We start from the raw sequence: 21,297 nt of genomic DNA on the forward strand, positions 1-21,297 counted from the left end.
TCACTGGGGCCAGTAGAGCATTGAGAGTTTGATTTTTGGAGTCAGACAGACTGGGGTCAAATCTAGGCTCTGACATTACCAGCTGCTTGATTTAGTCAGATTACCTCTCCAAACACTGGTTTCTCTACATGGAAAATGAAGATGACAATAATTACTTCCAAGGGTTGCTGTCAGAGCTAGTGAGATCATAATAAGCATAAAGTTCTTAGCACAGAACTTGGCATGTATGAAGAGCTCAATTAGTTGTGAGCTGCAGCCATGATTTTTGTTATCGATCTTCGTTCTGTCTTGAATTTGCTTTCCACTTAGCACCAGGTATTGCTTCATCTACATTTACACCTCTCCCTACAGGCTTCCTATGACACCATATGATGGGTCTCTGGTGTTGGAGGACCATAGTCCTTGCAATCACACATTTGTGCCGTTGCCTTTCCCAGCATGCAGTGCTTGCTCAGAGCATAAGGTTGACAGTCCTGTCATTCAGAGAAGATCTATAGTTCAGAAGCAGTGAAAGGATATAGTTGGCTGTAACTGACAGCACTCTGGATCAGAAGTCATGCACCATATTGAATTGAGCCCACCCTCAAACATGGGTTACATGAAGCTGCGTTGCTCCGGTGCTGTGGTTAGCCCAGGTGAAACTCGAGATCAGTTTACTGTGCTGACCCCTCATCTCAGCATCTTGGACAGTACCGGGCTGGCCCTCAGTTTCTTTATCTGATAGTCTTATACCCAGTCCTAAAGAAACAAATTTCAGACCGGGTGCAGTGGCTCACGCCTGTAATCCCAGCACTTTGGGAGGCAGAGATGGGTGGATCACTTGAGGTCAGGAGTTCAAGACCAGCCTGGCCAACAAGGTGAAATGCTGTCTCTACTAAAGATACAAAAATTAGCTGGGCATGGTGGTGTGTGCCCATAATCCTAGCTAATTGGGAGGCTGAGGCAGGAGAATTGCTTGAACCTGGGAGGCGGAGATTGCGATAAGCCGAGGTCATGCTACTGCACTTCAGCCTGGGCCTGGGTGACAGAGCGAGACTCCATCTCAAACAAAAAAAAAAAGAAAGAAAGAAACAAGTTTCATGCACAAGAACTCCACAAACCATCTTCTCCAGAAAGACAGAGCTCCAAGAGGAGAGCACTACCTCCCTTCATAGCCTCCCCTTTGTTTCTCTGTCTTGGTCACTTTGCTGCCTCTCTCCAGGGAAGCAAGGTGATGCTTGTCTGGGTGACAGCAGACCTCTCCCCTGACCATTCTGACCACTCACCTCGTGACCCATTGGCTCTTCTACCTGACAGTGCCATCAGAGGGAAAGAACATCCACTTCTGGGTCTGTAGTGCAGGCAGAAGGAAAACCACTGATTTATGTGAACAAATTAACAACTTGAAAGAATTTTGAGAAAGTCTCACAGCAGCGTGTGAAACAATCTAAGAGGCAAAATTGACCACTCTTGGGCACTTTAGTTGACTCTTTGACCTGACTCTAGCCAGCTTACATATGACCTAGTATCCAGGATCCAACTCACAGACCAATAGGTTCAGCAGCATGACAGTAATAATCATGGCTGCGTTCGCTGAGCACCCACCAGACTCCAGGCTTGGCTTGTCCTTGACAGATCTTACCTCTTTGCAGGCTTTCCAATAACTCTGAGACGGGCATAAATAGGACCAGTTGCACAATTTGCAGGGCCCAGTGCAAAATAAAAATGTGGGGCCCCGTGTTCAAAAAGTATCGAGTATTTTTTTTTTTTTTTTTTTTTTTTTGAGACAGAGTCTCGCTTGTTGCCCAGGCTGGAGTGCAGTGGTGCAATCTCGGCTCACTGCAACCACCGCCTTCTGGATTCAAGCGATTCTTCTGCCTCATCCTCCCGAGTAGCTGGGACTACAGGTGCACACCACCATGCCCAGCTAATTTTTGTATTTTTAGTAGAGACGGGGTTTCACCATGTTGGCTAGGCTGGTCTTGGACTCCTGACCTCAGGTGATCCCCCCAACTTGGCCTCCCAAAGTGCTAGGATTACAGGTGTGAGTCACCATGCCCGGCCTCTTGCAACTATTAAGAGAAAATCTAGTCTCAAAATCCTTTCATTAGAATTTGTTTACCCCTGGTAATGCAAATTCAATGTTGTCATGTATCTAGGGAAAAGGGAGAAAATACAGCCTGTCATAGGAGTCTTCTTCTTTCAAGATTCCTGACGGGGCCTTTGTGATACTCTGGACTTGAAATAAGAAGACTTCAGGTTGAGCACAAGATTCTCCACTGTGTGGCCATGGACGGTGTCGTCAGCCTCTCTGAGCCTGTTTCTTCATTACCAAAATAGGGACCTCAATGGATTTTCTGAGAATTAACTAAAATACAATATGTTAAAATGCTTTTCAAATTGCAAAGCCATTGCAAACAGGAGATAAGAATACCTTTTGAGTAGAGTTCCATATGTTCTTCTTATTTTCCAATTTTCTCCTGTTTTGTTTTGTTTGTTTGTCTTATTTTATCACTAATAACCCCCAAAGGATAGTTACTACATAGCAGTTACCTTTACAGCACAGTGTTGGGGTGATTCATGGACCTGAACTCTCTTGTGCGTTAGCATCCCTGGGGACCTTTAAAAACACTCCAAGTTCAAGCTGCAGCCCAAGAAATTGTATATTAAGTTGATTTGGGGATGTTGCCCAGGCACTTGTACTCTTTAAAAGCTTCTCTGTGATTATCATGTGCAGCCAGCATCAAGACACGAGGTTAAAAGCATGGTAGCAGTCTAGCTACTAGGCTCTTAGGAGTCACCTGATCTCTGCAGCAAAATAGGATGAAAATAGTTATTCATATACCTACAAGTGAGGGATATATGGAATGATATGTGAGTAACTGAGGTGTCCCCAGCTTGAAGGTACATACATGCCTACAGCCCACCCTCCTGAGTGTGGGCACTCAGCCTCCTTCCTGGATGTCTCCCATTGTGACCACAGGGGAGATCCCTGCAGGGCACAATCAGCTGGCACAAATGAATCATATCGCAAAGTGAGAGCTCCTGGCGGTCCTCTCTGATCCACGGCTTTTACCTTTCTCTGTTTCCTCTGTTCTTTCTCCTCTTTTTAGACTTCTAAGCAATGTCTGAATCCGTCTCTTCCTAGAGGGAAGAGCCCCCAGCCCATCTTTTTGAGGTCAGCTTCTTGGATTATCTTCTTGTCCCTGCATCCTCCCCTTAGTGTGTGATGGGAGGGGCCCCCACCTTCAGTGTCTTGATGGTGCTTGTGTTAGTCCGTTCTCACACTGCTATAAAGAAATACCTGAACAACAAGAAAAAAAAAAAAAGAAAGAAAAAAGCAATACCTGAGACTGGGTAATTTACAAAGAAAAGAGGTTTAATTGACTCACAGTTCCACAGGCTGTACAGGAAGCATGGCTGGGGAGGCCTCAGGAGACTTACAACCATCACGGATGGTGAAGGAGAAGCAGGCATGTCTTCACATGGCTGAAGCAGGAGGAAGAGGGAGGAGGAGATGTGCTAAACACCTTAAAACAACGAGATCTCGTGAGCACTCACTCACTATCACAAGAGCAGTACCAAGGGGGGAAATCTGCCACCATGATGCAATCACTTCCAATCTGCCCCCATGATCCAATCTCAGCCCCACCTCCAGCATTGGGGATTATAGTTCAACATGAGATTTGGGTGAGGACACAGATCCAAACCATATTAGCACTTTACTCTCCTAGAGGCCCCTGGGGGGCACTGGAACCACTGATGCTAGGGCAAAACACTAAGCACATAGACAGCAAGGATAACACTCTGGGTTAATCTCAGGTAGGGCACCTTGCTCCAGCAAAATATCTAGCAGGTTGCTAGTAAGACATGAAAAAGCAAAGGCTCTTCCACCCTTTTCCAATTCCTCTCCTCCCTTCCCCTTGTAAGTAATGTAATACATCTTGCCTGAGTTCTGCGGAGCTGGGCACCAACCTGGACATTAAGTGCCATTTGTTACATAAGAGGCACAAATATGACTTTTAGGACATTTGAGCCAGGGAGACCGAAGGGAAAGTTGAAATGAGTTCAATATGGAGCCCAAGGAAAGAGCAAGAGCCTTCAAAAAACAGGTAAAGAAAGAAATCTTTACTGAAGGATGAAAATGTGGCTGTTATCAAATATCCAGAACTTGAGGGTTTACCCTGGGTTTTTTGTTATTACCAACATACTTGTGATTTCTGGAAAGACCAAAGGCTCTTCCCTTGTTCTTTGTCTATCTGATTATGCTCGAGGCCAGAAAGACCAATGGAGCACACCTGGTCCTTGGCTTGCCGGGAAATGGACAGCTCTCAAATAACTTGTTTTTGTTTTTGCTGTCAAGCCACCAATAGTACCTATCTTTCATGGCCATTGTCTTATCTGTCTCTCTCTCTTTTTTTTTTTTGGTTGCAACTGCTTGTGTGTGTGTGTGTGTGTGTGTGTGTTTTGTGTGTGTGTGTGGTTTTGCATGGTTTTCCTTGTTTGTATTTCTGCTGTGCTTGGTGCAACATGCTTGAGCTTTTACCCATCCAAGGCCATTCATATTTTCCCTGTGGGATCTGGCAGATGTCCTTGTCGCTGCACCCCACAAATGTTCGTTAACATGGCTGGCTTGTGTGGAATTCCCTGTGGCAGCTTCTGCTATTTAAATCACCTTTCTAAAAGGTAACACATCCAGGTAGAATCCAAGATCTGTATCATTTCTACTCCTGTCTCTGTGTGGTGGGACTTGGGAGCTTTCCCTGTCTTTGGTAATCACATTACACTTCAGCGAGTGCCCTGGCCTTGGAGTGTAGAGAGTGTTAAAGGAGAATTCTGTTATGTTTGGATGGCTGCTCGCCTTTAATGCCGACTGCCCCGCTGATGTCTAATACTCAACAACTCATGTAATGAGTGTAATGGCTTCGTGGCTTCCTGCTGACCTGACCATGTCCTCAGAATTATGCTTTGTCAGAGGTGGCATTGAAGGGAACAAGGAGACAGATTGGCTTGGACAAGTATATTTCTGGGCCAAACTTTCTGGAATGCGGAGACATGGAGCTTCCAATGAACCACTCTTTAAAATCCAAAAGCTGCTGCTTGAGCATCCCCAGTTACAGCAATAGCAGTAACTGCCCTCATCTTCATCATCATTCAGTCTGTCTCACTTATTACATACTAACTATAGGCAAGGCATTATTCCAGGCAGTTAACATGCATTACCTTAATTAATTCCCATCACAATTCCATGAAGTAACTACTATTATTATTTCCATTCGACAAACAAGGGACTAGAAGTGGAGGCTCCCAGCAACTTGTCAAGCTCTCTCACAGGCACGAGTGAGAAGACAGAATTTGAACTCATGTCTCTCAGATTCCAGAGCATGTTCTCCTGATAACCATTCATGTCTTCTCCATAGATGGAGCAGACTAGCATATCTTCTGCAGAGATTTTTCTTTTTACATTCATATTTGCTCTGCCTTAAGAGATAGAGAAAGAAAGTCTTTCTTTTTACTTATTTATTTTTTCTTGAGATGGAGTTTCGCTCTTGTCACCCAGGCTGGAGTGCAATGGTGCAATCTTGGCTTACTGCAACCTCCGCCTCCCGGATTCAAGCGATTTTCCTGCCTCTACCTCCTGAGTAGCTGGGATTACAGGTGCCCGCCACCATGCCCAATTAATTTCTGTATTTTTAGTAGAGACAGGGTTTTGCCATGTTGGTCAAGCTGGTCTTGAACTCCTGACCTCAGATGATCCAACTGCCTCAGCCTCCCAAAGTGCTGGGATTACAGGTGTGAGCCACTGCACCTGGCCAAAGAAAGTTTTTTAATCAAACTTGGAGTCCAGTGTATTAGTTAGAATTGGTCCAGCCACAAATAATAGGAAAATCCAAATTAACAGGGACGACTTAAAGAAGATAGGAGGTTTTTTTTCATCTCTTATGGTAAGGAAGTCTAAAAATACTAATTTGGGACCCTTATGTTACAGACCCAGGACCACAACTTTTTCTTCTACCTTTCTCCAAGATGGCTTTTAAGTTCAAGGTTACCTCATGATTCAATGTAGCTGCTGAGCCCCAGCCATCACATCTGCAATTCAGGCTTGCAAAAGAAGAGTTCAGGGAGTTCCAAAAGCTCCAAAAGGCCAAGTTTCAAATTCCTTTTTAATAAATGCTTTAAATAAGATTTTTAATGTATTAAGCAGCCTCCCATACAATACTTGTGCTTAATCACTTGGCCTTACCTCACTACAAAGAAACCTGGGAAATGTGCATATTAAAAAGTCAGAGTTCTGCTCACCAGAAGAGGAGAATAGTTATTGTGAAACTACTGATAGTCTCTACCACATCCAGCATGCCCCAGTTTGCTTCAAACTATACGAGTCCTCTGGCTTCCTCTGATAACCCCTTTGGAAATCCTTGAGTGATGGGGCTGTATTCATAACTCTTCTCCTAGTCTTCCCTCCCCACAGCATGCCCAATGCGGTCCTGAACACAAATTATCATAGCCACCTTCTAACCACCTGTCCGTGTGCCTGCCTGACCCCAGACAATGGAAGTAGGAACACTCAATAACACCTGTTGGGTTTTATGAATAATAATCATAACAGCAGCAATACCAACACTCAGAGGTACTAACATTTATTAAGCCTCAATGACATGCCCCACACTGCCAAATGCAGTACAGGCATCATTGTGGTGCAGTTGCTATGAAATATAGACCTGGCTTCATGAATGTGGCAGAGCCCAAGGACGCTTCCCCAGAATCAGCTCTCCTGCTTCAAATGGGTTTTGCATTAACTCATTCCCAAAGCAGAATTCAGCTTTTTCCTTCTAAGGAGGCAAAAGAAATTTAATATTTTCTATATTGAATTAATTGTGATTCCATTTTCCCCTTCAGTTTCGTAAGTGAAGCTAATTTCCATGGGAGGGGCTGCGTGAATGGGCAAACCAGCTGGCAGCTAGGTGCATTTACTGGGCACCCATGAATTTGATCACTTGCCCCAGGAGCAAAGCAAATGCGGTTGGTAGAGCAACATCCGCTCTGAGTGGGGACAGGGACTGTCTTGATGCTGGAAGTTTGTTGGTCTCCCCAGGGCCACCTTCTTTCAGAGGACCCTCTCTTCTTGGCTCTGGGGCACTCACACTTGTTTATCAAATCAGTGCTGCTCTCCAGGACAATGGGAAACTGTTTATCCTTGAGGTTTGCAGGCGGCACCTCCTATTTGGTGAGTCAAGGAAGTACCCCTGAATGTGTCCAGACTGGTACTAAGCCCTGGGAGGATGTGTCTGGGTTTTAAAGTGGAACCAACCCAAATGCTCATCAATGATAGACTAGATAAAGAAAATGTGGCACATATACACCATGGAATACTATGCAGCCATATAAAAGGATGAGTTCACGTCCTTTGCAGGGACATGAATGAAGCTGGAAACCATCATTCTCAGCAAACTAACACAAGAACAGAAAACCAAACACCGCATGTTCTCACTCATAATTGGGAGTTGAACAATGAGAACACATGGACACAGGGAGGGGAACATCACACACCGGGGCCTGTCAGGGGGTGGGGAGCAAGGGGAGGGAGAGCATTAGGAGAAATACCTAATGTAGATGATGGGTTGATGGGTGCAGCAAACCACCATGGCACATGTATACCTAGGTAACAAACCTGCACATTCTGCACATGTATCCCAGAACTTAAAGTATAACAAAACAAAAAATAAATAAAGTCCAGTTCCTGCCTGCAAGCTACTTACAGTTAAGGTGAGAGGGGAAGAAACAACACAAGAAAATGCAAGTGAGGTATATCACATTCTAAAATTCATGGCTGTCAAACCTGTTTGCACATTAGAATTCCTTGGGGAGCTTAAAAAATAGCCCCACCCCAGACTAATGAAATATTGCAGATAGGAGGTGAGATGCTCAGGTATCATCATGTATATAAAATTACTTTGGCCCGGCTCAGTGACTGATGCCTGTAATCCCAGCACTTTGGGAGGCCGAGGTGGGGGAAGTGCTTGAGCTCGGGAGTTCGAGACCATCTTGGGCAACCACATCCAGCACGTGAGACCTCATCTCTACATCCCCCCACCCAAAAAAAGGAAAAAAATTAACTAGATGTGGTGACATGCACCTGTAGTCCTAGCTATCCAGGAGGCTGAGGCAGGAGGATCGCTTGAACTGAGGAGTTGAAGGCTACAGTGAGCTATGTGCCACTGCACTGAAGCCTGGGTGACAGAACAATACCCCATCTCAAAAGAGAAAAGAAAAGGAAAGAAAATGTATTTGAAGTTCCCCAGGTGATTCTAAAGGGCAGCCAAAGTTGAGGATCACTGTTTTAAACAAATGCCAATGTGTATGCCTTAGGAATTGAGAGTGAGTTTACATCCAATTTTCCAGATTCTTCTGATAAGGCCTCATCAGAGGCCCATGAGATCCCTAAGGAGCAAGATATCCCTTGGGAATTCATGTTTGGGAAGCAGTTTAAGTGTGCAGCTTTAAACTATGAGACCTGGACTAATAATCCAGCCCCTTTGATTACTAGTGTGCTGATAATCTTGGACCTGTGACTTCATCTCTCTGAGACTTAGTTTCCCCTCATATAAAATATGACCATCAGAGAGAATGTCAACACTGCTGACAGAAAGTAATCAATTAATTCTTTTTTTTTTTTTTTTTTGAGATGGAGTCTTGCTCTATTGCCCATGCCCAGGCTGGAGTGCGGTGGCACAATCTCAGTTCACTGCCACCTCCGCCTCCTGGGTTCAAGCAATTCTCATGTCTTAGCCTGCCGAGTAGCTGGGACTACAGGTGCGTGCCACCACGCCAGGCTAATTTGTATTTTTAATAGAGATGGGGTTTTGCCATGTTGGCCAGGCTAGTGTTGAACTCCTGACCTCAAGTGATCGGCCCACCTTGGCTTCTGAAAGTTGTGGGATTACAGGCGTGAGCCACCACACCTGGCCTTTAATCAATTAATTCTTATGGTTACTGTTCTTCTTACTTGGGTAAGATGCTGATGGGATTAATATCTCAGTATCTACAATTTTGTTTCTCTTTATATTATCAGCATCTGTTGATGAAAGGTGTTGATTTGGTGCCAACAGACCCTCTGCTTAATCCACCCACCAAATGAGTGACGCTTTCTTGTTGCTCCCCATTCAGTGTTCAGCAGTGAACCCTGAGAGGTCCTGATAGCCTGTGTGGTTTATTCTTGGCTAATGATGGGTGCTCATTAGCTAAAGTTGGTTTTTGTTTTGTTTTGTTTTGTTTTGTTTTTTGAGATGGAGTCTTGCTCTGTCGCCCAGGCTGCAGTGCAGTGGCGCGGTCTCAGCTCACTGAAAGCTCTGTCTCCGGGGTTCACGCCATTCTCCTGCCTAAGCCTCCCGAGTAGCTGGGACTACAGGCGCCTACTACCATGCCCGGCTAATTTTTTATATTTTTAGTAGAGACGGGGTTTCACTATTTTAGCCAGGATGGTCTCGATCTCCTGACCTCATGATCCGTCCTCCTTGGCCTCCCAAAGTGCTGGGATTACAGGCGTGAGCCACCGCGCCCGGCCAGCTAAAGTTGTTTAACTAATTTCCAGTTGGAGGGCTCAAAGGCAGTAGGACCAGGGTTTTGTAAATTCACTGCCTCTGCTGTGTTAGAGACACTGCACCAATCTTAAAGAACAGTGCCATCTCTGCAAGAAGTTGCTGTGGGATGAGATGATGACTGATACGAGCAGGAGAGAAGGGAGAGCACATTTTGAATCTTCTATTAGCACTCCTATCAACAGGTTGAGCTTTCTACGTTCCTGGCTTTCTGAGATGTAAGAATGAGTAAGGGCTTCCCATGGCGACGGTCTCTTTGTTAAGAATTTCCTATGTTCCTACCCCATGCCTTTTCAATTGCAAGTTGAAAGCTGCCCCCAGAGGACACATTTTATAGCGCAACAAAGAAGACATATTTTTACATGCTACCTTAGTGAGTCATTTTGCTTCTCAGACTTTTCAATTCGGAATTGCTTAATTATGTCCCATGATAGATCTCTATGTCAAATGCCTCCCTTGTCCTGTTTTTAGGGCTGTATTTGCAGACATTAAGCTGTTTCAAGATTGTTTTTAGGCCAGTTGTTTAGCCAAAGTGAGCTAATTTGATGAATTATTACAGGAAAATTACCTGGCCTCATGGTACATAGTAGGTGTTTAATAAATGTTGAGCCCCACAGTTGCTAACCACCCCTAAATTAGCCAGCCTAAATTAGCTGAGCTTATGCTGTTAAAATGCAGCCTGCTAATTCTTAGAGCAAATATTTTTCTTGGTCAGGATTTTTGTCTAGTTGGAAAAGAAAGAACAGTATCAGCAAAATGGCTTTAAACATGTCTTAATGTCATGAGTTTATCATCCAAGGCTCTACCCAGCATGGGTGCAGGGCTACCAGGCTTTGTTTGCATTGCTTTGAGCTGCTTCTTCAGAGGCCGTATCTGCCTTCTGTCAAAGTTTAAAGTTTCAAAGTTCCACCATCCATGTGGGCACACAGCGATGCTAATGATAAGGTTGGTTGGAGTAGCCTGGTGGTGATGTCATGGGGATTAAGGCATGTTATCTGTAATAAGAATACACCCCCACTGCTGAGTGCAGCTGCACACAGCACTAGTCTTGGGCTGGGCATGATTCTCAGAGCTGATTTTAGAGTCAAATGAAAGCAGGCAATTATCATGTTCTTTAACTATAATCAGCCGAACAGGATACAGGTAGCCGCAAAATGGAGTTATTTAAAACAGTAACAAAGTCACTTCAAAAAGGGTAATAATCTGGAAGTCTCCTGCTGCAACATCTAGTTAAAGCTGTCCAAGTGTGGAGAAGACAGGGAAGGCTTATTTTGTAACCTCGTCAATGGCAATAGTATCAGGAAAGCCTCCTTTTGAAATAGAGGAGTGGGGAACAAGGGGAGGGAGACGTTAGGACAAATATCTAATTCACATGGGGCTTAAAACCTAGATGATGGGTTGATAGGTACAGCAAACCACCATGGCACATGTATTCCTGTGTAACAAACCTGCATGTTCTGCGCATGTATCCTATAACTTAAAGTAATATTTAAAAATAAATAAATAAATAAAAGGAACCTTGGCCTGGGGGCTGCCCCAGAGCAATTTAGTTTAGCCCCAACATGTAAACTAGAGCCTTTGAAAATGATCCAAGGAGAATCCTGAGTTTCCTGCCATCTGTCAGGGTGGTTACCATGGTAAGAAGTATTCACAAGTGCAGCCAGCTGTTCCAGTCTGGCCTGGTGACTCATCAGCCCTTCAGCTTGGGTTGAAAGTTGATTCTGGACATTGGTTATCTTGGGCAGCATTTTTTGTGACATTCCAATAAGACCCTGGGCTGGGGAACAGGTCTGAAGCCTAAGCATTTCTTAGAATCTGTCAGAGCCTGCTTCTGAGCAGAGAGTAAAAGGTGGTGGATTCAGCTTGGCCCCCTACTAAATCTGGCTCTATCACCAATGATCTATGTGAACTTGGGCATATTTATTTAGGCTGGCTAAGACTTGGTTTTCCCCTCTGTAAAATGGAGATGATTATAATCTATCTTATAGGGATGTGTTTAGGGGAGTACCTCGCTTATGGTTGCTAAACAGAGTTCAGTACACATCAGCTGTTGTTATCATTGCCTTCCGCTAAGAAGCCCATGGACAGAAGTTCCTGCATCATCGCTTGGTAACACCAGCACAGCTTCTGATGGTGTCCTTGTATTGCAGTAGCAAGCATGGATTTTACTCTGCATTGTCTATGCCAATGAGCTAAGAAAACCAGGAGCCTTGTTCATCTTTCAGCCAGCTGGGTAATGCCTGTGTCAATTCCCATTCCTTTAAACACCAGCCCATTAATTGGTAGTGGCAATGAAAAGGTACCAATACTTATAACAGCAGCTATAGCTCTGCCTCCTGTTGAATACTTCCTCTCTAGCAGGCACTGTGCTGAATGCAACACATAGATAACTTTCTTTAACCCTATGACCACCCTATAAGGTAGTCATTATTCTCACCATTTCACAGATAGGAAACTGAGGCACCAAGAGGGTTAAAAAGACATTTTTATAAGTGGATGAGTTAGGTTTTGAGCTCAGGTATTACTGACTTCAAAGATGGCATTTTCACTATGTCACACTGCCTTCCCTTGAGCCTTTGGGAACAGTGCAGCTTTAAGAGCCCGAACTCTGACAAAGAATAAAATCAGTCTTCTGTTGTAAGGATCTTAACAACGTTGGCACACTTAGAGCATATTTCAGTGTACTTCTACACAGCTGGTTATTTAGATCTCAGAACGTCTCTGTAATTGTTTAATAAGTCAGGAAATGAAGCCTTTGAAGAGTATCAGCAAGCTGCTCAAGAATGCACCCTGGAGGCCGAGCGCGGTGGCTCACGCCTGTAATCCCAGCATTTTGGGAGGCTGAGGCAGGTGGATCACGAGGTCAGGAGTTCGAGACCAGCCTGGCCAACATAGTGAAACCCCATCTCTACTAAAAATACAAAATTAGTTGGGTGTGGTGGCATGCGCCTGTAGTCCCAACTACTCGGGAGGCTGAAGTGGGAGAATTGCTTGAACCTGGGAGGCAGAGGTTGCAGTGAGCTGAGACCATGCCATTGCACTCCAGCTTGGGTGACAGAGAGTGAGACTCCATATCAAAAAAAAAAAAAAAAAAAAAGAATGTACCCTGAATATACGACAGGACCAACTTTTGAAACCATGGCCATCCTGCATCCATGGCTGTGAGACTCCAAGCACATGCACGTTCCTCTCAACCCCATGCTGCCTCTCACCTGGCTCTGGCACATGTTTTAGGTGTAGAGAAAGCATTGGGCAGTGGGAAAAGGATAAGTCAATACCAATTCTTGCCAAATGCTAGAAAGCCCTTGCAGGGGTACCTGTAGAAATCTCCTGAGTGAGGATGGAGATGGTGGCCTGGCGGGCCAGTCAGGGACCAATTAGAGTTGTCCATTGTGGTCTGCAGTTGATTCTGTGACATATCCCGGTGTCTGGGTTAGTGCTAGGGCTGTGTCAATGGTGAGAGCGTTTCTGTGAGAAGTTTGTGCGGGGACACCCCCAAGCCTAATGCTTGGCTGATTTATGGTCTTCGTTTCTGTTTGTATAAACAAAGCTTCAAAGCTTCTTGCCTGCATCTGTGTAAGGAAAAAAGCCAGAGGACAGTGAAGAAATATTCTGATGACGAAAAGACCTTGAGGACTGGCTACGTGACCACTGGTATCCCCTTGGGCTTTGCTGCCCAAGGAGTGCTGTGTGATGCTGCTGGTTAGGAGCTGGCTTTGATCTTCCATTTGGTCAAATGTGGCTGGTTTTCTGCTTGGTACCCACAGACGACTGTGTTTAATCCATTTATCGGTAATGTCCGTAAGTTACTGTCCAGATAAGGAGCCTCCACATCACATTTTGCAGTTGACCACTTTGTTCTCATCATCTGTGTAACATTTGTGCAATCAGGCAATCATTTATGCATTCACCCTTTTAAAACTGAATGCCTTCTGTATGCTGGGTGCTGTACTAGGTGCTAGAGGTCGGTGTGAAACAGAGCCAACACCAGTCCTGCTGCATGAAGCTTTTACATCTACAGGTCTTTCCAAGCACAGCAGTAAGTGCACTCAACATTAACCATTGTAGTATTCTAGAAAGGAATTCCTGTGGAGAGAATTTCATCCAGTCATGTAGAAGCACATGTATTAAAGTGTTTAAAATCTCATCTGGCAGTTGTTATGTAACTCAGGCTCGACTTTACGTGTCTCTCCATTGGGCTGCTACTCATGGCAGGAGGGGATGCCGAAGGGAAGGGTGGGAATGCCAGACTCCTTTGGCTATACCTTTCAAGCATGGGATAGGATGTTCATACCATCTAAATACTGGAACATGTGTAGGGGCAAAGAGGGAGAGCTTGCCCCATCACCCCCTGAAGGTTTGCTGAAAATGAACTGACAAAGGGCAGGTGAATAGGAAAAAAAGGCACACAAAATTTATTTTAATATGGACAACACAGGGGAATCATAGTAGAATGGTTACCCAGTAACCCAATGGGGTACAGATGCTTAAATGCCCGTCTTCGTAGGGGAGGGAAAAGGGGGAAATATGGCTACTTGAGGGATAATAAATGATTTTGAGGGGGAAACGAGTGGGCCTAAATGGTTAGTAAATAATTTCAATGGAAATTGAATGGGATGGAGAGCTGACAATGATTTGGGAAGAAGTTGGCCTGGGCTCTAGGTGTGGTGTTTAATTTTCAATCTCTTCCTCTGTAATATGAATTGTAATCTTCTCTTCTCTGGTGAATGAAATGTCAGGAAAGGCAATTGTATTCCTCTTTGGCAGATCTGGCTTTTAGATAGATAAGGGAACTTCAGAAAACAACTGCATCCTGTGGTTTGGGTGAGACAGAGGATTAAGAGACTGTGTGGTAAGGGAGACAGGCAGCAAGGTCGGAGAAACTTTGAGACTGCTTCAAGTCAAAGCACCATATTTTGGCGTAATGGTTTCTGAGTCCTAACACATGCTACCAGAAATTGCCATTCACCTTTCCTTTGTTGATGGGGGAATTAAAATACATTGAATAATGTTAAAGTAAAACATTTTTGCAACAGAGTAAAGGTCATAATTGGGATGAAAGCCATACTTTTATCACCAGTGTAGGAAAAAAATGTCCACTTTGTTTTTGTTTCATAAGCTATGCTGTTTTCAAAATAAGGTACATTCACTCTTATGGTGATGACAATAAGGAGTAGGGATTACAATTAGTAAGCCAGCTGGTTTCCTACACTTTGTCAATGTACAGGGCTTATCCTGGTCCAAACCTGTTTCCTGGTGCTTGAGAAACAGAATCCTGCCATGCTTTATCCCAAAGTGGTTCTTCTTAGTTCTCCTGTCCCTTGGAGACATGGCCCAAGTAAATTCCATCCGGGTCTTAGAATCCAGTTCAGAACAGCACATTCCCTTTGGAATATCTTGCTCAATGCAGACCATCCTTGTTCAGACCAAATGACTGTTTCGTCAAGTTAGATGGGTCCTCATCCCCCTCTACCCTTTCCAATACCTTCGTTCCCTTTGTTCTTCAAATTCCAAGTGATAACATGACTGTGCCTCCAGCACTGGCCTTTGCCAGGCTCCTTGTTCATCATCCATGTTAGGGCTGCATGGTGTTTGTCACTGTTGCACTTGATGATAGTGACTGCTCACCTTGTAGTACATAGCATCAACTGGTTCCCGTGTTTTCTCATTTAGTGAAGCTCCCTTCCATTTCTTTCCTGTAGAATTACCCTTTATGACTACCAAGCCATGTGTAGAGCCAACAAGGAAAGCAGCGATGGCGCCCATGGCCTCGTGGATGTAAGTACTATGCTGTCACTCAGAAAACAGCTGCACATTTCTGTCTTTCTCCCTGTCTGAGTGTTATCTTCCTCTTTGGAGTAATCAAGTTTATCTTTTTGCAAAATCATGAACATTTTGACTTTACTCACTTAAAAAAAAAAAAAAAAAACACTTCAGGCCGGGCGCGGCAGCTCATGCCCGTAATCCCAGCACTTTGGGAGGCCGAGGTGGCTGGATCACTTGGGGTCAGGAGTTTGAGACCAGCCTGGCCAACATGGTGAAACCCCGTCTCTACTAAAAATACAAAAATTAGCCAGGCGTGGTGGCGTGTGCCTATAATCCCAGCTACTCAGGAGGCTGAGGCGGGAGAACCACTTGAACCTTGGAGGAGGAGGTTGCAGTGAACCAAGATCATGCCACTGCACTCCAGCCTGGGCAACAGAGCGAGCCTGCCTCTCAAAAAAATTAAATTAAATTAAATTAAATTAAAATTTTAAAAAGCCACTGCTATTTCAACTCAAATCCAGTAATTATATGAATGAGAAATGGATCTAAAGTCTTTGATGGATTAATGCAGCAGCCCCTTGTGACAGATGGAAAAAGGGAGAAGTTTTGTTAATTCTCTCATTTGTATATAAAAGAACTTGGTTTTGTTCAACAGAACTTTTCCTTTTAGTTTGTAACAGAGTTGTGAGCTTTTGCCCTAATTCCCATTTTGATCACAGATATTCCCTCTCCCCTAATCATGCCACTGGGTTTCAGCATCATTTTCCCTGGAGCTGATTCCTTGGTGATGTCACAGATGAGGATCAATCAGCATAGCTATTGTTGTACCATTAGAAACTGGCTTTCAGATGGCCAGAAATTAACTGTTACCACTTACTCCCAAATTAAAAATATAATTTACAATGTGTAGACAATGTAAATTTGGCCAGCAATACCTAAAAACACAGAAAAAAACCAGACATAGTGTACCTCTGGATAGTCTGTCATATGTGTTTAAATATAACCCTTACAATGTTATTATTTTGTAAGTACCAAAAATTAACCTAAAATTTTGTTTGAAACACAACACTTAAAAGCCATTTTGGCTTTAAAATATGCATACTTTCTAATTTGCAGATGTAAGATGTTACAAGGGGATTATTTAAAAAACAGATAATTAACACAGTTCTCCTACACTGAGGGAGCAAGAAATGATTCAGAGCTGGCAAATTTTTAAGAGGCAACTAAAATGAATATTTTGAAAAATACAGCTTTTTAGTGAGACTCACTATGTCTTTCTAACCCAACTCCCCTAACCTTAGCATGAATATTTCCAGACATTAAAGGTTCCCAAGATATATTTTCACCATTAGATTTAAAAGCTCAGTGGCTTTATGCTTTTAGATGATAATTTGCATTTAAATTTTTTTAATCCTGTATTTGCATAATCCCTTTGTTTACTCATATATTGAGCCAATGCCTGGCATGGAATGCCTGAGTGCCTTCCCCTGGCCTCAGAGCGAGCTGCCCCTGCTACTGCCCTCTTTCCCCCGCAACCTCCAAAGCTTCCTTAATCCTTTTATTCACTCTCTCCTTCCCCTGACGCACATTACCCACCCAGCAGATACAAAGACACAACATCGTCCCATAGTCTGACCACCCCGGTCTTTTTGAAAGCAAGATGATTATTTTTCAAGCCGTAAAATGTAATGGCAAAACCGCAGGACTGCAAAGTGTGGTTTCAGGCAACTGTTAAAAGTTCACATCCTTATCTGACCCTAATCCTGGCGGCCCAGAACACTGTGATTCAAGGAATGATGTGGAAGCACTCGGTTGAACCAGAGCAAGAGATACACCAAGTCTGAAATCTGGGTGGGCTGGGAAGAGCCTCAGCATTGTTGTTGTTGTTGTTCTGCTCATTTACTTTCTGGCCGGACTGGGAAAGTTTTGAGAATGACTGGGGGCATGTAAATTTGTTCTTGTTTCATTTAAAACTGGATAATTCCTCCATTCTTAGTTCTAGTTCTTATAATTAAAATGCTCAGAAGGTGGGATTAAGCAGCTCTAGCTGCAGAAGCAAGGATTTGGCATGCATTTCAATTCTCCGATATCTAAAGGCAACCACAAAAGGTTCTGAGATTCTTCTGGACCTGACATCTGGAGCCCAGAGCCCGGGATTTGCCAGTGTCATTGTCTGTCTCTCAAGTTCACCCACCACTCACATAACTGGCATAGCTAGGTACAAGGAACCAACTGAGGGGGAGACTTGGTATTTTCCAGAATTCAGGAAATTGAATTATCCACATAGGAAATATCACAGAGTAAACAATCCAACTGCTTTTTTTAATTAAAATATTCTGAAATAAAGATTAGGCTTTCAGTGCCTTCTTTTATAGAGTGAAAGGGATTTTCAGCAAGGATAAAATCACATGTTTATATGGTTATCATTTTCTTCAAGTCCAAATATGTAAGTGTGAGAAAAGGCAGCTTAAATCCTACATAATTCATGGACGGCATTAAAATCAGGTGTATGCAATTTTTGCTTATTTTAGTGAATGACATACAGTGATGGAGAACAGGGAATCACCTTTCCAAGAGGCTGCCCTGTAAATTACCATTTGAAATTAGTTATATGATTCCAGCCCCCTCAGCATTAAGCTTCAAAATATTAGCCCCTAGAGGGTAAAGGTTTAAGCATCGGGTGCTGAACTTCCTTTTTCCTCCCACTGATAACCCTTGTATTAGATCAGGTTTATTTTACTTGTAAATCACATCTCACTAGAGTGGAGTTCAAAGTTTTAAAATGTTTGTTTTAGGATACAGTATCCAACAATTTTCTTCACTTAGCTAGAACGCCACTGTTTTTTAACATGATATCAATCTCTCTAGAAGAATAACATTGTCCTTATGTAAAGCCCTAAATTAAGCTACAAATTTTGTGTGCACTACATTGTTTTTAATGAACTGAATTCTTCTCTTCAGCCTTATAATGCCTTCCTCTCTGCAGTAAAATGGATCATGACAGAACTTGTCTTGTAAGTAAAATCTGCTGCATTTTTTGAAAAGTATTAATATTTTCCCTTTTGTATCATAAAGTGATCTAAGAGATTGTGAGTCATGCTTTCAATAACCATTAGATTCCTAGTACTCTGAGATAACTTCATTGAACATCTCAAAATATTGAACACAGAGACCAAAAAATGATCTTTTATTAAGTGACTCTTCATCACTCCTTATGCTATTAGGTCATCGTTTAGCAGATCATTTGCAATACACAACAAATTTACTTATTGTGGTTACTGCTCAATTTCACATGGATATCTGGCTGATTTTTCTGCAGCCTGGGTGGGCTGTGGTCAGAAGAGCACACTGCTGTGACTGTCCACCATGCCACTTTGGCTGTCTTGGCCTGTGCAGGAATGGGTGCCTGTGAGATTGTCAGCTAGGGCTGGGGGCTTTCTCAGGTATGATTTCATTGTTTATTCTGTCAAACTATGGTCTTGTTTGGAGGTGCTGGTTGCATCTATGACTTAGATAACACTTGAAATGGCACAAAGATGAAAGTTTTGACTTTCAGACTAGATATTAGACACATTACAGAAACACCGTGTCACACAAAAGGGAAGAATTACATAGATGAACATGTAAACAAGATTGTTTAAGTTGCACCAAACTCTCTCATTCTTATTTCCCCTGCTTATTTCCTACAGACTCCAGTTCTGTGGGTTTGAGGCAAATTTCATGCCATTTGATGGATAGTCACTGTCCTCTTAACTTAATGTAACCTATATTAATTTAATAAAGTTTGTGAATTCAAATGGGAAGTAAATTATCCATATACACAGGAGGCAGAGAAAGAACATTAACAGATAATAGTGGGATTTTGATTGAGAGAGAGCTGCTAGGAATAGTAGCCATAAGCCTGAGAAACAAATGACCAAATTTTGATTTCTCTTCATCCTTTGGAGGATAATTTATATTATTTTTGTAGTCTTTACCAGCCATTGAGAAATGTTGATTTTTATGAAGTTGCATTGTGGCATAATTTCATAGAGAGAAGTCTGTTCCACCTCCCTCTATACATACACACACACACACAGAGGGGGCTTAAACAAGTTCGAGTCACAGTATTCATTTTGAAAGCATGTTTTATTACTACAGTTCATAGTCTTGGTAGAGGAGAATATTCTATTTGTATTTCTGAACTAAGGGAAGAGAAGCTTATTAGAAATTGGCTTTTTACTGTGGAATCAAACTAGATGATATTAAGATTGAACAACTGGTGAACAATACGAGAAAAGTATTTCAGCCTATACAGCAGGTTATTCCTCATCTAGGAATCTTTGAGTCTAGGTGAACCTGGCTTTAGGGATAAAATAGCCTTTCACAAGAAAGATAAACCCCTGTGAAAATTTAGTGGTAACTCAGCCAACTGTGTTGATATCTCCAAATTGTGATGTTCTCAAATGAGGTAAGCGATGCCAAAGAATACAGAAAGTCACTGTTCTGTGATATGGGCATGGATGACGAAGTAACATTGGGCTTTTCCACGATCTGTTTAGGTTCCTGGTGGAATTTAACCTCTGCAGTTGGTGGCACTCCGATATGACAGCTAAAGGTGAGCAGCAACTGGTTTCTGTTTCCCAGCTTGGAGGGATAAGCGCTGGGTTCACTGGCTACTTTTCATCAGGGATGTGCTGGCTCACAGAAAATTCCCCAGGACAAAGTGATGATTTTTCATCTCTGTCAGCAAAAAGCCACCCTTTGTGCTAAGTGCTGTGCTATCCAGTCTGACACAGAATTCCACAGGCTTCATTCAACCCACGTTGAATGTACATCTTGACCTGTTTCCTTAACTAAGGCTTTGAGGTCATACATTGCACAGGTAAATTCTTCAGAAAGCTCATGGGCAATGCTGAAATAGAAGGGAGACAGACACACTGCCTGTGTCTCAGGCTAAATGAATGATTAGCCAGCCATTCTATTTTTGTTTTCACAGTTACCCTCATAGAACATAAATCTGACCACATTACTATCCCTTCTCAAATACCTTTGATGATTTGAGGAGGGTGTAATTAGTAGAGACTCTTGGAGGCATGGGTTGTGGAGTTAGAATACGTTTCAGTCCCAGCTTAGAGGTTGGCCTTGGGCATATCAGCTGATCTGTGTCCAAGGCTCAGTTTCCCTATGCTAAGTACAATGGGGAAAAATAATATTTATCTTAGAAAGGGAGTGTGTGTGTGTGCATGTATGTTTAATGCTGTGAGAAATCATATTACGTGCTGACCACAGTGACTGGAACATAAGTCCTCAAAAAATAGTAGCAATACTGCATGTTCTCATGTATAAGTAAGGTAAACATTGAGTAAACATAGATACAAAGAAGGGAACGACAGACACTGGGGCCTAATTGAGGTGGAGGGTGGGAGGAGGGTGAGGATGAAAAAACTACCTATCGGGTACTACGTTCACTACCAGGATGATGAAATAATCTGTACACCAAACCCTCGAGACATGCAGTTGACCCGTATAAAAAACCTGCATGTACCCTCCACACCTAAAATAAAAGTTGGAAGGAAAATAAATAAATAAAAGAAAGAGTATCCATAATTATAATGGTGGTGACACTGTGACCATGACAATGATGATGATCGCCTACAAATCCAGTGATCCTTAATGAACGCTGGCTCCAGCAGTCTGCCCCAGGCCTGCCCACTCATGTGCTATTTCTCAGATACACTCTGTTCTTTCTTTCCTTCATTCATGTTCATTTTCCTACTTGGGAGGCCAGGGACTAGTAGGCTATTACCATTCTTATTATTTCTAACTGTCTGTCTTTTAAAAAAGAGATTGATTAGTCGCATATCAGCATTTCCCCAGGTGCTGGATCTATTTTAATCTAACATTCCCTCTCCTTTCCCTTAAGATCCCAGTCTGTGAGGATTCCCTCAACTCCCTCAGGCAGAATGAACAT

At 43.1% G+C, this 21,297-nt stretch overlaps 1 protein-coding gene across 3 annotated transcripts in view; it reads left to right on the top strand.

Annotated features, from left to right (window-relative positions):
- CACNA2D3 (calcium voltage-gated channel auxiliary subunit alpha2delta 3) overlaps positions 1 to 21,297 on the top strand; it is a 951,279-nt gene that overhangs the window by 868,908 nt on the left and 61,074 nt on the right. For all 3 annotated transcript variants that reach the window (XR_004670571.3, XM_003818723.8, XM_034956678.3), the window contains 3 exons: positions 15,281 to 15,356; positions 18,306 to 18,358; positions 19,886 to 19,941. Coding sequence is in view for 2 of the 3 variants with exons in the window: in XM_003818723.8 (XP_003818771.6) it covers positions 15,281 to 15,356; positions 18,306 to 18,358; positions 19,886 to 19,941 (185 nt within the window). In the remaining variant the exon portion in view is untranslated. The remainder of the gene's footprint in view (positions 1 to 15,280; positions 15,357 to 18,305; positions 18,359 to 19,885; positions 19,942 to 21,297) is intronic.

The sequence above is a fragment of the Pan paniscus genome, chromosome 2, assembly GCF_029289425.2.
Source record: "Pan paniscus chromosome 2, NHGRI_mPanPan1-v2.0_pri, whole genome shotgun sequence".
Taxonomy (NCBI): Eukaryota; Metazoa; Chordata; class Mammalia; order Primates; family Hominidae; genus Pan; species Pan paniscus.